Source organism: Watersipora subatra, chromosome 6 (assembly GCF_963576615.1).
Source record: "Watersipora subatra chromosome 6, tzWatSuba1.1, whole genome shotgun sequence".
In the NCBI taxonomy this organism is placed as follows: domain Eukaryota; kingdom Metazoa; phylum Bryozoa; class Gymnolaemata; order Cheilostomatida; family Watersiporidae; genus Watersipora; species Watersipora subatra.
Genome location: NC_088713.1, coordinates 37,043,931 through 37,060,415, shown reverse-complemented (window position 1 = coordinate 37,060,415; position 16,485 = coordinate 37,043,931). Strand labels below are relative to the sequence as shown.

The 16,485-nt window shown below is 36.6% G+C and overlaps 1 protein-coding gene across 1 annotated transcript in view; it reads right to left on the bottom strand.

Moving 5' to 3' along the window:
* Positions 1–16,485, bottom strand: part of LOC137398228 (nucleoporin NUP188-like) — a 101,179-nt gene that overhangs the window by 23,392 nt on the left and 61,302 nt on the right. The window contains exons 14-19 of the mRNA XM_068084335.1: positions 15,177–15,331; positions 11,311–11,426; positions 9,071–9,295; positions 6,654–6,797; positions 5,689–5,766; positions 889–1,017 (exon numbers count right to left, since the gene is read on the bottom strand). Coding sequence (XP_067940436.1) covers positions 889–1,017; positions 5,689–5,766; positions 6,654–6,797; positions 9,071–9,295; positions 11,311–11,426; positions 15,177–15,331 — 847 coding nt within the window. The remainder of the gene's footprint in view (positions 1–888; positions 1,018–5,688; positions 5,767–6,653; positions 6,798–9,070; positions 9,296–11,310; positions 11,427–15,176; positions 15,332–16,485) is intronic.

The following is a 16,485-nucleotide window of genomic DNA, read 5'->3' as shown; positions in this document are numbered from 1 at the left end:
GCACGTGTTACAAAAATCGTTACCAATATTATAAATTCAGTGCAACTTAAAAGTCGGATAACTCTACTCCGTAATTTGCGACTTAACCATGGTTTATGTGACCGCGACCCATATACCTGGAGCAATCAGCAGTATTAAGGTAACAATGGAGTAGAATTATTTAGAGGATTATACTATTTTAAATTTTTTAGTTCATCTCTAGGGCTACGATGACAACTACATGCATGTGACTTAGGGCGATGATTCATTATTTCTTCTTTAATCCTCGCGACAAATAAATGCAGGTGCTCCAAGGCCCAGCTAGACTAATAAAAATTTTCAAATAGCTAAAATGTTGTGGCAGCTTTTTCTAGCAAGGTTGTTAAAAGTTGACTTGCAACAAAATTCACATTACAGTTATTTGGTATCAAAAGATTCATCATGTCTTACTCTGCTGTGTTGTAGGTGCAAAATATGTGGAAATGTGATTAAAAGCTCTTAAAAGCTCAAAAACGAACAGTTAATCGCAGCCATCACGAAAACGCGATTGGAATCCCTCTCCAAAATGACTCGAATGAAATGTAGTGGAACACGATGTGCTTCTGTTTACACTTCCATGAAGCCTTTAAACACCAAAATTTTTGGTGTTGTTTTGAAATAATAAGAAAAAAATTGCAAACAAAAGCATCGTTCGCAAAAATTAATTGCACAAGCTTCGTGTTTTCAACAATAAAAGTTATCTACAAAGATGGCGGACAACGATAGAATGATGTCATGAAAAAAGGACAATAGATGTGGCATTGAGGGGCGGGTAGACCAGCTATTCATAGATGTATGTTGTTGCTAGGCAAATAGATCTCAAATTTGAAAACTTGCAAGCCTGCAACCAAACCTATCGGTGTACAGTACCTGGCCTGCTCAAGAATGGCGAGGTCAAGAAGATCTGAGCCCATAGAGATCATGCCGAAGATGGTCTGTCCAGAGGTCGTATGTAAAAGGTTCTGCATGCATGCCTGCGCTAGACCATCATCCTTGCTGCTGCAAAGATATACATCGAAGTTATTTTACATTTAGGCTCGGCTCAAACAGAAAGAAGTATGTTTCTGAACTGTTTGAGATTACTTCCTGTGAGTTGTTTAAACACATAAACAACAGCCTGTCGTAATGATAATATTAACAGGACTGAATATGACTACCTTGTCCTTCTAACTTGGAGAACAACTTTGAAATAACCAAAACTGTTGCATAATAAAGATATTTATACATTGATGTGGCATTTAAAAAGGCTAATAACCTTGAATAACAGTTGTTAGCGAATATTTTATGATATGCCCATAGTCTGGTATTAAAAACAGCTTATAAACAGTGGCAGGTAATGTAGTTTCCACTGTTTATAAGCTAATTGGCTCATTTGAGTAAGCTAGAATCTATAGTACTAAACTTCCTAACAAAAGCCATGAGAGCAAGCTTGAGTGAGTCGCTAGTGAGTCACAGAGTCGCTATGCATATGCTAACCCAGATAATGACCTTTTGCCCAATGAGTCCAGTGTACCTTAAAGCCCACTCATTTTTTATTCTTAGGTTCACGGATTTTTTCAACACATTTTAGAGTATGTCGGTCGAAATAAAAATAAAAGTGTCAATGGCTGTTTTTTCTTTTTTTTTAATGGCAAATTTGCAATGTCGAAATTAGAAAATAAAATAGACATACATACATACACACACACATATATATATATACAAAAAACTATACAAATAAATATTTCCATGCAAATATAGATAATAACATAGCTCACTAAACAAACAAATTATAGACATATAATATGTGACTAGAGCTTGTCAAGCAGATATTAAAAAAGAAACACACAAAATTACAAAAAGTTTAAATCAGCTGTTACATGTATGCAGCCCCAAAAAATCCTGAGTTGATTTCCTTACATTGAAGTAGATGTTTTCACGTAAAGATAGTGTGAAGAAATTAGCAAGCACACTCGATATATAAGCAATAAGAAGAAAACTGCGAACAAATTTCTTTTTTTCTTGAAAGTTTCAAGATAGTTCTAAACACGGCTGCTTAGCGCAGCGTCAATATAACAATAATAGTCATGATAAAGAAAACATTTCAAATACAATTTGCAAATTGTAATCAGTCAAGTGACTATCGTCAGAATAATTCGTCAAACTGCAATAAGGCTAGTAAAGCCAACCAAGAATTATTCTACATTATCCCGTAATTGGTTTCCCATAACTATCAAAATATTCATCTTAAGTGGAAGTAAATGTTTTAAAAGTCCAGAATTTATGGCAGTCGTCAAAATCAAAACTCTTCGTCAGTTCAACCGCGTCTAGCACATTTCAACTTAATCATTATCATTAAATATGTGAATCCAGAGCAGATAAAACCGAAAAGTCCATTTTCCATTCCTTCCTTAGCAGTAAAAATGGTGTCGAAATGGATTCGCTAGGTTTGCAACCACTAGTAATATCCTGAAAACGGGCTCTGCACGATACGTTCGCACATTTCGTCCGAGCATTGTCGACACTAAACAACAAGAAAATCACCGTTTGGCCGTTCTGGGTGCTGAAATTTTGCTGCCTCATAGAACGCACTCATAGAATTTTGCTGCCTCGTATTGTTCTATAAGGCAGCCAGGAGCTGCCTCATAGAACAATACGGCCCTGGTTACAATAAAGCTAACGTTACATATTGAAATAAAAAACATTAATCAACAAATTGCAAGTTTCGGCGGTTCAAATAAAAGTACACATAGACTTTTTTATTTTTTCAGCAGTAGTTTTTATCTCGCGTCGGCGGATCCGTGAACCTATTAACAAAAAATGAGTGGCCTAATGGGTTAGCTTGTCATTTTCTGAATGGGAGGTTTTGAGATCATATCCTCTGCTATACAGATTTTTCATCGCTATATTTTAATCGATATAACTGGACATATGGTGTACAAAAAAGTTCACACCGAAATATATATAAATCTCAGTGTTGGTTTTTTTGACTTTTTGTTAAACCCTGTGTCTAGCTATAGTAATCAACATCTAACAATGAAATATCCGCATGCCACTGGATTTGATCTGGGGACCTACAGATATAGAGGCAGCTAATTTAGCCATTAAGCTACATGGAATCCAATGGTTTTATTGGGCAAATAGTCATTACATTAGTTACGATACTCACGCCCAAAGCGCTACCACTGTTGTACGCGTAATGATTGTGAGACTCGCTGGTCAAAAACGCGGGTATTGTTTTAGCAAATATTTTAGTAAAAATCTAGCTTTCCGGGTAAGTCACTCAAATTCATTCGGTAATTATTCAAGTATCCGTGCAACTCCGAACATTCAGCTAGTATATACATATATGTACACATCTATGTATCTATACATGTACATATATCTACAAATATATATTTATTACCATTTATTACAATTAATGAATAATAGGAGTAAAAAACTCAATATGTTATGTGCAGAGTGACTTATATATACGTGTATCTATATATATATAAATTTCAGTGTTTGTCTGTCGTCTGTTTGTCTGTCATCTATCCAGTTACAGCGATCGAGTTATAGTAACGAAAAATCACCTGAAATCACTGTCTTAAAATGGCAAGTCTACTAACAAGCCTGCGTAACCACAAGACTAAGACCATTCATATCATTTCAATCGCTCTCACCATATATATTGTATATGCTTTTTGAATTGCACACGCTAAATGTGCACTTTTTATTACACAATACGCCCTATACGGATTATGATAACCCAGTTATATGATTTTTTTCCTTGTGATGTGATTCCTTCTGCCTTCGTGGTACAACATTTTTCGCCATATGATAGACATCAACAAAAATTTATCTTGAAATTTATATATGTCAGTCAGTGTGCTGAATATGTTGGAATGATGAGAAAGCCAATGTGCTATTCACCGAAATCCCTCTCACAATGCCTGAAAGAGATATGATGCTCACTCGCTCTCAGTTCAGCGTTATTTGTTACTAGTTATAGTCAAAACGAAAGCGGAAACAGATCGATGATAAGATTTTAGCTTGGGAAAATTTTGAAAGTTGGTAAAATACATCTTAAAACGTAGCTTTAAGGATGTGCTTAGTAAGCTAAATTCATTTAAGTTAAATTCAATGTTTATGTTATGCGTCTGTCTCGAATGTAAGAACTCCATATGGTACACCACAGAAACCCAGAGTAATTATTTAGTGCAAACATTCCCTGGAAAAAAAACTTCAAAATTTTACATCTGTTCTGGGCATATCAAAATTAGTAACAAAATAGTATGCAGTTAAACTCGGATATAGCGAACACAAGGTTAACGCAAACGGATTTGTTTGGTCCGTTCCCACGCAATGATAAATTGTTTTAGATAACTCGACCTCAGCATCATTAATTCAAACAGTTTTTTGCCCAACGGCTACCCAGACGGTTGTTATCACCTTAGAATATCACTTTATTCCGAGCCATAGAGATAAACATCAACTTTTAGTAGGTCTCAGGCGTTGTTATTACTATCATCGGCTAAATATTTTCGTTAACTACTTCTGAAGGTTTGCAAAAAACAAAATTTACCAAACATCTGCTTTGCGATGGCCCTTAGAAAGCAAGGAAAAGCGAGGTAACCTTCGGATACACTTAAAGTAAAATCGACAAAATTGATCTTGGTTAAAACGTCCAAGAGATAGAAATGTCTTTTTTCTTAGCGTTTTAACCGCAATCATGTTTAGCCAATTTTAACCTGAGAACATGCTGCAGTCACATCACCTAAAACAACAAACAAATCTCAAGTGATAGAAAAATATCTATACTTTCTCATAATTTTTTTGTAATATTTACATGAGAGGCCCTTAACTTGCAACAAGCATTCTATGCTTTTGATTTATATATAGTTTGTATATGTACATGTATTTACTGATTAATACATGAACTTGTGACAGTGCTCTGATAACTTGAACGCTCTGATAACTCGCGAACACTCTCGCTCGGTCCTGTGAAGTTTGAGTTCTCCGAGTTTCACTGTATTAATCTTAGTAACTATAGTTAGCTATCTAGTGGTTATGATCTGCAATAAAATGTAACATTACAATGTACCATGTAACGTGGAGTTCTTACCTTCGAGACAGACATATAGCATTAATTGGAATTTAACCTAGATGAACTTAGTTTTACTAAACACAAATTTAAAGCTAAGTTAAAGTATGTATTTTTCTACACTAAACTTTGCTACATTAAACTAAAATAAAAACTTGACCAAACTTAAACCAGCAACAATCAACACGAATCAGTCGCAGAAAAGTGCGCTATTTAGAATGGCTAAGATTTGAGGCGAGTGCTCCGACTCCCGGGTCTCTGGTAAAAGACGTGACCTTGAACAGACATTACCACCTGCTTGTATAACCAGGGTGAGGAAACAATTTACAAATATACAATATATAAAGATAATGTTGCTGATTTAAATAACTTGTCAGTCATGTAAAGATTTTCTCAAAATACAGACTTTTCCACTGACATCCTTTGAACCAAAATCCAAAGTATGATATATATATATATATATATATATATATATATATATATATATATATACAAACCTTAAAAGAATAACTTGTGCAACTATAAACCCTCCAAGGCAACTGAAAGCAGGTGCTCCAGGCACCCGTCAAATGCTAACTAACAGAAAAAAGAGAGAAGAAACGTACTTCTTGTTATAGAGGGCACTGTGTACCATTTCCATACAGAGCTCACCTATAGTGTCTCTCTCATGCGCATCCGTGTATCTGACAAGAGATGGAAGATAAGTCACATGAACAATGAAGTAAGACTTGACATGAGACACTAGGTTTCTACAGAGAAGCCAGTCATTATATCTAGTTGGAGCATTGTAACAAAGAAATAATAGATTCAATTTTCTGCAGAAGCAAAAAAGTAAAAATAATTAACACCAGAAGACGACCAGTTAAACAAGTGACAAATTGTGAATCTTTTAAATATAGCAAATGATTAATAGTAATTGTATGCATTTGGAAAGCTGATGAGCTGCAAGGTTAACCATGCAGTCTGAACTACAAAACCAGCCAAGCAAGTCCAATTACAAGTTGCTCCCTCTTTCAATGTACACAAACATAATCTGTATTCTCTCTAGCATCACATTTCCTCACCATTATATCACTTTTGCATGTTCATAGCATTTGAGCACTGCCTATAATTGCCTGATGTGATATTAATATCATTCCACTTCGTGATGCCAAAGGGTTTAAGTTTTCTAATGAGCAGTAGTACCCTCAGGGTTAATTCTGCTCACCTCTAGCACCATATGAAATATCTCTTCCGCTGCCACATTTACCGATGCAAAGTAGAGGCATCAGTGTTAATGCCCGTAAAAAAGTTTTTATTATAAGCTTGTGCTAGACATTAATAAAAATGAAGAAGCGGCTTCAACCCAGCATTATTGATTTGTAGTGAAATCTATCTAAGTAAAAAGAAGACGACTCCGAAGGCATAGTTTACCTATTTATAGCCAAAGGTATATACTCTAAAAACAATATATCGCTTAAAGAAATAAGAGTTGTCACAATCCGAGTGTTTCACAAAACATAGTTTCTGGAAAACAAAGAAGTCATACGCACTAACAAGTCATAGATAGACAATACTAGAAGTATCTCACCTCCAACTGTTGTATGCTGGCAGGACGTCTCTGAGAACAAACAGCAGCACTGGCGCTAGCTGCTGTCTTACCAGTGGAGCATTGTCCTGAGGAGCCGTAAGGGCACTGCAGACAAGCTTAAGGGATGAGATGAGGACTGAGTACCTACAACAGGCACCCGAAAACGCTTGTTTTCGCTTCACTAAAGGGAACATGCTAAGAATGTCGAAATGTGGAAGCAAGTGACCTGAGACTAACAATATTTGCATAAGCAATGCAATGATGGTCAGTTTCAAAAGGCACTATAACACAATGGAAAATATCATTGCATTTAATAACCATGGATAGAAAACTATCAAGTTAGCGAGATGCAAGGAAGAAGATAAATGGGCCACAGCTATCAGCATGTGGTTAAAAGGAGTGTTCATTTATCCAATTACAATGACTAGTTCGTGAAAGTTAGTAGGACAAAATTTTGCACGAAAATGTGGACAACAGAGTTTTCAAATTCCAGCACTCAAAACTCATACCGCGAAACAAAGTTCTAAAGTAATTACTTTGTAGAGTAAAACTAAAATCTTTAGTACACGGAGAGCAGGGTCCTTCCAACCGATCATCCACCTGCCCCAAGTCACGGGTCAGAAAATGAATGCATCATATGGGATTCAAGCTGATGACATCCAGTTGAACAGCCAGACGCTAGTACACCTCGCTGATCATCCCCCTTTAAGAGTGTGACAATAATTGTGCACATTCTTACTATCTGCGCTTTATCGGCACACTTGACGATCTTTCACAGCGTGTCACACTGGCACACAAGGCTGCCAGGGTGCTAGTGAATATAACATTTCTATATACACGTATCAACATACCATACTTTTCGGACTATAAACCGCACCCCTATATAAGCCGCATCTGCTTACTTTTCCAAAAAATCGATAATAAAACAATACATAAGCCGCACCTTTGTATAGGCCGCAGAACTCAGGACTGTGCTTTTTCTCAACATAATTTAAATGTATTAAACTGTCAGCTATATATCAATACCTTATCTTAAGATCTACATAATTTACTTGCAAACACTACCGTGCGATTTTCAAATGCGTGATTCTTTTGCGAACTGCTGTAGTTCTCAATTGTTTGCATTACATAATTTATCTATGTTGAGTCCTCATACCAACTTGACTATTATACCTAAATAGCATAATAATTGCAGGTGAACATAACTCCTATTTATCCCTTTGTGCATTACATCAGAAAAAGCCGAAATAAAAATAATTTAAACAATATTTCAATAGTTTTCAATAGAGGTACTAGGCAACCTAAAACAGTGTCTAAAACTTTTACAGACTCAAAAGTAAAACACTGACGGTTTCAACTCACCCTCCAATTGGTGACGTCATAAAAAATGATGAAGCAAAAACCTATCAATCCACAAGGATGTGGTTTGACTGCTTTAGCATGAGTAGCTTGGAAACATTGAGTTATAAAATACTCCAATGAGATTGCGGTATGAGCTACCGTAATTTGTTTGTGTCAACCAATCAAGAGCTGTTCACTGAGTTAAAAAAGAAGCATATAACCTGGTAACTGAAGCCATGCTTTCGTATAAAAAAACTTCTGTTGAGATAAGAACCACTGCAGTTCAGACCAACAATCTTTGGTCAGGTCATATGCGTGAATGGAATTATTATTCTCTATGTTCATGTAGTTTATATGATGGAAATAATAATTTTACACCTCCTATACCTGGCAAGCTCACAGGGAGAACTCTTAAACTCATATGTAAACTTCAGTTGCGTTAGAAAATCATCAGATCAGCTACCATAGAGCAACAAACCTTATGACCTACTTTGGTTGAAATTGCTGCGTTGGTACAAACTGATTTTTAGCATTTGTAATTAAATCCCTGCATGGGCAGGCAAGGTAACCAGTTTAAAGCAAGCAGGGAGCCCAGTCTAAGGCAGACAAGGTGTCCAGGCTAAAATGGGAAGTCTCAAATCACCAAAAATATTTCTTTAAACTAATAGCAGATGCTTCTCAATCACAGTGATTTCTAATGTATTTGTATATTGTTAATCATATTATGGGTGTTATGTAACTATGTGATTCCCACTGCAGAGCATATCAAGATACTTTGCTCAAGCCACACTAGTGAATGGAATTGCGCTTTTTTATTGTCATGTAGTTTACATAAGAAAATGGAAATTTTATACCTGTTATATTTTTAGTGTTCACCATATTCAGGATGTTATGCAACCTGTACTTTCTCGGTCCAACAAAGATCTTTAGTGCAATATTACTCTATGGCATGAAGATGAAGTATTTCCACCTATCAGGATTTAGCTTGGGTAAAAATGGATGACGGCAGCTGTAATTCTATTTTATTAAATCTACAATAGCCTCATATCCAAACAAATTTACTTTAGGCGGAATACCTGGATTGCAGACACTCGGAGCTGTAAAGAACATGACCCAGCAGTGACCTCTCTATTTGAGCCTCCCAAGGTCGTTTCAGGGTATCCGCGACATTCGTGAAGAATGGTAGGAAAACTACGGCAAGGTTCTCTATAACCCTTGAAGGAGTGAAGTTGGTTATGGATGCTGACAGATCGAGACACGATGCGAGGACATCGGTGGGCGGAGACTCCAGCGAAGACAACCTATGAGAGAAAGGCTAAAAGTAATGCATGGAATAGACTAGAGAAATGATCAATTCAAAACTTGGACAGATGTTTGTCAATCAGAAATCTACTAAATAGCCTTTACTATAATAAGAACCGTGTCCATCTATCTGTCCAACGCTACGTTGAGAGTGTTAGGAAAAAACTGCATTGCATGAAAATTCAACTTGGATATCTGACTTGACAGCTGAGTCCGCCACCAACTGCACCACTGAACTTCCTTGCAGTACTATGGAATAACTGTGCACATACTAATTACACATGATGATCTCTCTCACGGTGCATGAGACTAGTAGCGTACTAGTAGTACATGAATTTATCACACAGTAAAGGAATGTGAAAAAGTAAGGATGTGTAAGTTTAGGAGGTCTGCAGGTGCCACTAGTACCTATTTATAAACATGCTCAAGGCCTTCATGACATCTGTGAATAGCACAGCCTTTGCGCATTTTGGATTTTTAATTAAATTATTTTGGTATTCCCTACTTGTAAGAGTACATGATTGCTTAAAAAATAAGCATCCATATACCAGTTTTGTACCCCACAGTTTTAGAAGAATTCGGGAATTTTTAGAATTCTTTAGCATGAAGTCGGGATTCATGATGGCAAACCATGCTGGTCTGCTGACAATTGATAAGCAACTGTTTGTTAGAGAAATGCCTGGTCTGATATGCTCATTTCCTTTTACCTCAAACCCAATTAGTGTACGTATGCTAAAACTATTTATTCAGTCAAAAGTCATCGATAGAATAAGGAACGAACTAAGGTTCCTTATTCTAAGGTTCCTTAATCTAAGAAACCTTAGCATGTTGCAAAGGTTCCTTAGAAACAAAATGCTCAAAGCCGAAGGTAAACAACAACTCCAAGTTTCTGGATATGAGTAGGACTAACGGAATGCTTACAGCGTACACCAACTCTACCAAAGATTTAAAGGCTACCATCAAGACTCTTATTTAGACTACACTTTGTCAGGCAGCCACCTCAAGGGTCGCCGTAGGAAACCTGAAAGCACTTTTGACATCCCATCAGTGTTTGGCATTTGATAGCCAGCAAAGCTAATTTCTTAATTTAAAAATTGGTAGTGTTCTGATGAAGAACAGTCTCATATTGAGTGCACACGGCGCCGCATACAAAAGAGATGCTAACTTGAGAAAAACATTTTTTTCCATGTGAGAGAGAAAAGCAAAGTAAATGATACATAAGTCATCTTCACTGGTTCAAAAACCTGAACTTTCAATGGCATTAGCACTATCGTCAATATGCTCATCTTTTTCAAGGATATCTTCTGTACCATTCATGAGTCATTGCTTGATTCTCGCCTAGAGTATTTGTTATACAGTTAATGATAGTCAGCCATTTCGATAACCTTTACTATAATAAGGATTGAGTCTGCCCGCCCGAAGTCACATAATGAGCGTTAAGAAAAATATTGCACCACGCGGGAATCGAACCCGAATATTCAAGTTCCCATCTGCACAACTCGACCACCTTTCTACATCTAAGAATAATTGTGCACATAGTTATGATGATCTCTCACGGCGAACGGGACCGTCAGCATTTTAGTACAAACAGAAGGCCAGAACAGAAAGCCACTACTGAAAGGAGTGAGCTTGCATTTTATTGGCCAACAAACAGTCAGCGCTAACATTAATCGAGAATCATTAATTTTGGAGCAATTTTGGACTGCCAGGTCAATTTAAACTATAACAAAACAATGTGGTGAAGGTATAACAGACAAACCCTCTTATCACAGCAACCCGACTGTGTAGAGTTCCATTGAACTATCTTAACTATTACATAGCAACCCAAACTGTGTAAGATTTCGCAGAGGCATTCGTACTAAGGTACAGCAACACAACTGTGTATAGTTCTATAGAGCCATAATCATTATGGTACAACTTGACTGTGTAAAAATCCATAAAGGCACTCTCACTACAGTACAGTGAAGCAACCGTATGCAGACCCATAGAGCTAGGCTATTACATAGCGACTCACCCATGTATGATCCTGTAGAGTGAGTCATGAATCATCTCCGCAGGTTCTCCAGATATTGCTGCGTGTTTAAAAGTGGCAGCCATCAGACGTGTGTTTGTCATCAGCCGTCTCTGTACCTTCAATGAAAGAGAGCTGTGAGCAACTAACTTCATGGAAACCATAAGTTGAACAAGTGTATTACAGATGCATAACCATACCATAATCTAGTTAGTGCCGAAAATGAATGTTATTACAAAACAATTCAATCTCAATTAAATAATATGAGGTGAAAAAAGAACCTTTGATGTGGCAACTAGTAGATCTTTGTTTAGTAAACTAATTAGAAAAACTTTGCAAGGTGGTGTGTGAGTAAATATAGAGCTGATCACAAAGTAGATTTGTATAGTTTAGCTAATGGTTTAGTTTGATGTAGTTTAGCTCATTGCCTGTTGTAATAAGATAATGGCATCATTTTAGTTAATTGATCAAAAATCTGATCATTAACCTGCAACACCAGGCAAGAGTTGACAAGACAAGCCTCAGGATCAACAGTGCACACCATCATCCTTCCCCAGATAGAGTGACCCACTCGATGTTTGCGCACATCAGATGGATGTTTGCATTAGAACGCACCAGAGAAGATTTCAGGTAACAACACTAAATATCGGTCGGGTCAGACACATCAGGATATGCCTGAAGTTTGCTAATCTGACATAAGATTAGGTTCTAATCTCAAAAACCGCGGTGATCAGCTTGGTTACTGGAGTCGTCTTCTACTGCATTGATGTTTCAAATGTGTTACGGCTGATAAGAATGTGCAAAAACTGAATCAATAAGTTGTTCACACGTATATCATAAAATGCCAAAGTCTGCAGTCGTGTTTCATAGTATCTGGAGAACTTTTATGAAATGAATAAGATAAGCTGGTGAATGAGTGATCAGGTAAAGCCATGCTTGTTCTCAGGCATTTACTTGCAAAAGAAAAAGAAGACAATCCTTAATCATAATTTGGATTAGCAAAGAGTAGCGATGGTTGATGTTGCAGCACTCATAAATTTAAGCTAAATGTAAACCTATCATAGGATTTTGAGACCTGAGAATGCAATGAGAATACAGTAGCAGAGGGAAGAAAGTCAGGAAAAGACTCTTCCACAACTGCAATGCAGACTAGAAAAAGATTTCCTTTGTCATTTGATAGGTTTAAAAACTGACGTATTAAAAGTTTCTATAGGCAAAGTACTTATACCCTGTGTACACCAGGTTTTTTTCCAATAAATAATACAGAAAACACATGTGGAAAGATAACTTGAAAACTTTAGATAAGGTATTAATGATTTGACTGCTGTTAAAGCTGTTTGGGAAACCAAAATGATTTTATACATAGATTGCTAGCGGCTCTGGAGAAAGACTAACATTGTGAAACCTATGAACATGTCTAGCTAGAAAATAACCAACTAGATATGTGCAACAATGTTTATTGTTAAGTTTCTTAGACAAACTAAACACAAGGGCAGTTATTTTTAAAGTAATTTATCAAGCAAGTATGTTAGAAGTTACTGGACCTCTTTGAAATGTTGTGACAATTAAGAATTTATTAATTTTAGAAGCAATCAAAATCAATAGTTTTAAGGTATAATCAGGCTGCTACCTGATGATGGTAGCAGCCTGATTGACAAGACAGGTCATGAAACTGCTAGTAGCTGCAAAAATAAGTACAAATATTTTCTATAAGTAGTACATATGTCCATATTTTTGAAGTTTCCATACTTTTGTAGTATGGACATATATCAATACTCCAAAGGTTGTATAAAAAGAGTTTGGTGCGAATTGTTGCTTGACGACAATGTGATGCTACGAGTAAATAAAATACTATTGCGACAAGTGTTGAAGTACATGTAGTATGTATGACTAATAACTAAGTGCTCTATTTTAACACCAAGCTTGTCACACTAAGCTCTGTACCCGTGTATCCACAAGCACCGGCAACAGGAACATGGCTTAGGAAATGGATTATTACGAGGTTCACTGTATACCAACACTTCTCAGCTCATTTAAAATGTAGACTTTATTTACTTCCTGATTAAAATATAATTTAAATGGAAACAGGATCAATCAGTTGGTCAAGGGTGTCATAGACATAGAATTGCCTCCCTCAGGTCAACACCGCATACACCGTCACACTCGGGGTTGATGCCAATCGCAAAATTGATAAGTCAGTGAGATCTTTGCAACCGAGACATCAAGGCAGCATGGGCTCAGAAACAACACATGAAGTTTACAAGTCATTCTTTAGCGACCACTGGTAAGCGACAGAAATCCAATTTAGCATACTAGGATCATGTCCAATTGCTAAAACTGTGTGGGTAGAAATCCTAATTCATTTCTCTGTATTGCTCCGTTCTAACTTTTGGCACCTCAAACATGGAACCCGTAGCTTCAACTTCAAGCACAACTACATTAAAGGTTGACTTGCAACAAAATTCACATTACAGTTATTTGGTATCAAAAGATTCATCATGTCTTACTCTGTTGTGTTGTAGGTGCAAAATATGTGGAAATGTGATTACAAGCTCTTAACTCTTTCATTACCGCATTAAAATCTTACCGAATGAATGTTACGCCCGAACTAATTAAAACAAATTTTTGGAAAAACTGATATACCGCTAGTATTTAAGCAATATCTCGAGAATAAAAAAAGATACCGTTTTACTGTAAAATGCATCTTATTTAAAACAAAATCCTCTACAAGATAAGTATAAAGTGAATTCCACTCTCGTACAATCTCCAACGTTTTATTTGCGTTGAACGAACGCGGTGTGTTTTCCTTGCCATGACGATCTAATTTTCCCGTTTTGAGAAATAATTAGAAATGGAATTGTTGAACCAAAAATTTTTCTTCTAGGTGCGCGTGATTGGCAACAAGGTTGTTTCACTGGAAACAAAATTTGATTGGTCTAGCTTCTGTGTGGGCTTCGTAATTAAAAAAAAAGTGAAACACTATTATTAAGCTGATATATCAGCTTACGGTCTGCACTTATATTACGGCTTACGGTAGCAAAAGAGTTAAAGGCTCAAAAACGAACAGTTTTTGAGCCTTTAACTCGCCGCCATCATGAAACTGCCGTAGATTAGAATCCCTTTCTAAAACGGCTTAAATGGGACGTAACTGAACCAGGATGGTTTCTGTTTACACTTTCACGCAACCTCATTCGTCGAAATATTTTTACAAATATACTTCACGCATTCAATAAAACCATGTCTATTGTCCTTAACCATCTATTTTATCATCATTGTAATGCTGTCATTTTGAGCACTAATATCTCAAAACGTACTGTAAAAATTTGTTTAATTTTTTAACTTTTGCTCGAAGGAGTGCATATCATCCTCTGATAAACATGACTGCTGAAAGGACATGCTGCAGAAATTATTCGCGCTGTTTGGCAGGAAGTATGGGTCACATAATCAGATTACGACTAGACGATTAGACCAAGCCGAAACAAAACTGTAAACTAACGAGCATCTATGTTTGGTACGGGGTCGTCGGTAAACCCAAAGTGTTTGTCATAAACTAGTGCTATGAGAAGTTTTATATTGAGCCTTTATTGACCTTTCAATTCACGTGATAACATCACGTGTCAAAACACTAACCAAATCGTTTGACCACGTCAGAGAAATAAATTGATTCCAATCTATGGCGGTTTCGTGATGGCTGTGATTAACTATTCGTCTTTGAGCTTTTAAGAGCTTGTAATCACATTTCCACATATTTTGCACCTACGACACAGCAGAGTAAGACAAGGTGAATCTTTTGATACCACATAACTGTAATGTGAATTTTGTTGCTAGTCAACCTTTAAAGGCTCATTTAAAATAATTTAGCTACCTACATTGACATCTGCCACCAGGTGTGGTTGATAGCAGACTGCAGCGAGCTCATGTGACAGGAGGTCCCAAGCATTGAACGAGTAGTGCCACTGAACAGTGGGTGGCCCATCTGCATCAGCAGTAAGTCCTATGGTGCCAGCTGGCAGCACACTACCTCCTGTAATAATTAGACTAGAAGTGGTATACCGAACATCTTAATGAAAAACAAAAAAATATCAGATAAGTGTATATATGAAAAGTATTATTGAAAACTTTACGTTAAATGAGCAGATAACGACTTTAACGTTTAACTAACAGGATGTTAAAATTACATCTATCCATACTTATATAATTATAGTACTTAATTTTTGAGCAATGATTTTGCTGCTAAAAGAACACAAAACCAACCAGTTTTATAGACAAAAAATTCCCGACCCAAGCTTCAAGCTTGACATAAGGTAATTTTTTTAACAAATTATTCAGCAACTTATGAATTACGATGTCTAATGATTAGCCAATGTGTGAACGCGGCACAAAAGCACTCCTATAGGCCGCTATTCGTGAACGATTTCCCCAACCAAGCCCGAGCTACATTGTTATGGTTACTAACATGGCAAATAATTATAATGGAAGGTTGAAGCAGATTCCACAAATACCAAGAAAGTCTGGGTGGTATTTACACGTCCTGCGTTAACACTCGAACGCTGGTTATAGAATTACACCGATCGACCGGTGCAGGCATCTAGTAGAGAGTGCAAACAAAAAATTCTTCTTTCACACCTATACAAAATGTATAGAAAATTCCCGTGAAAATTAGTTATTTTTGGAAGCCATCTCCTCATAACCTATCAAAGCGTGATATGCTTTTATGGATAAGGATTTTGAACGAACAATTTTTAGATAATTTAGTTCAAAAAATGAGCGCTTTTAACAACTATACAATGTTACAGCTGTGCGGGTCAATATTTTTCGCACAGATCACGAATCTTTCTTGAAAATATTGATAAAACCTGGTATTTGGTTGTATTTGCACAAAAATGTTATTGAAACCCCAATCTGTAATGTTATCTGCGGCTGTTAATGAAATATAAATTTGTGCTGCCAGTTAACCTTCTTACTCCATTTTAAACACTCTGCAGTTTCACACTCAATAGAAAACACTGAAATGCCACTATAGCCTCTGTACCTGAAATACTAACAGAGTGTTAAAATAGAAAACAACATTCCAGTGAAAGAGAAAGAAAGCAAGGTTGAGGTGAATGTTTACCTTATTAATGTCATAAGGGAATCGTCCGTAGAACCAGGATTCAATAAACAAAACCTAACAAAAAC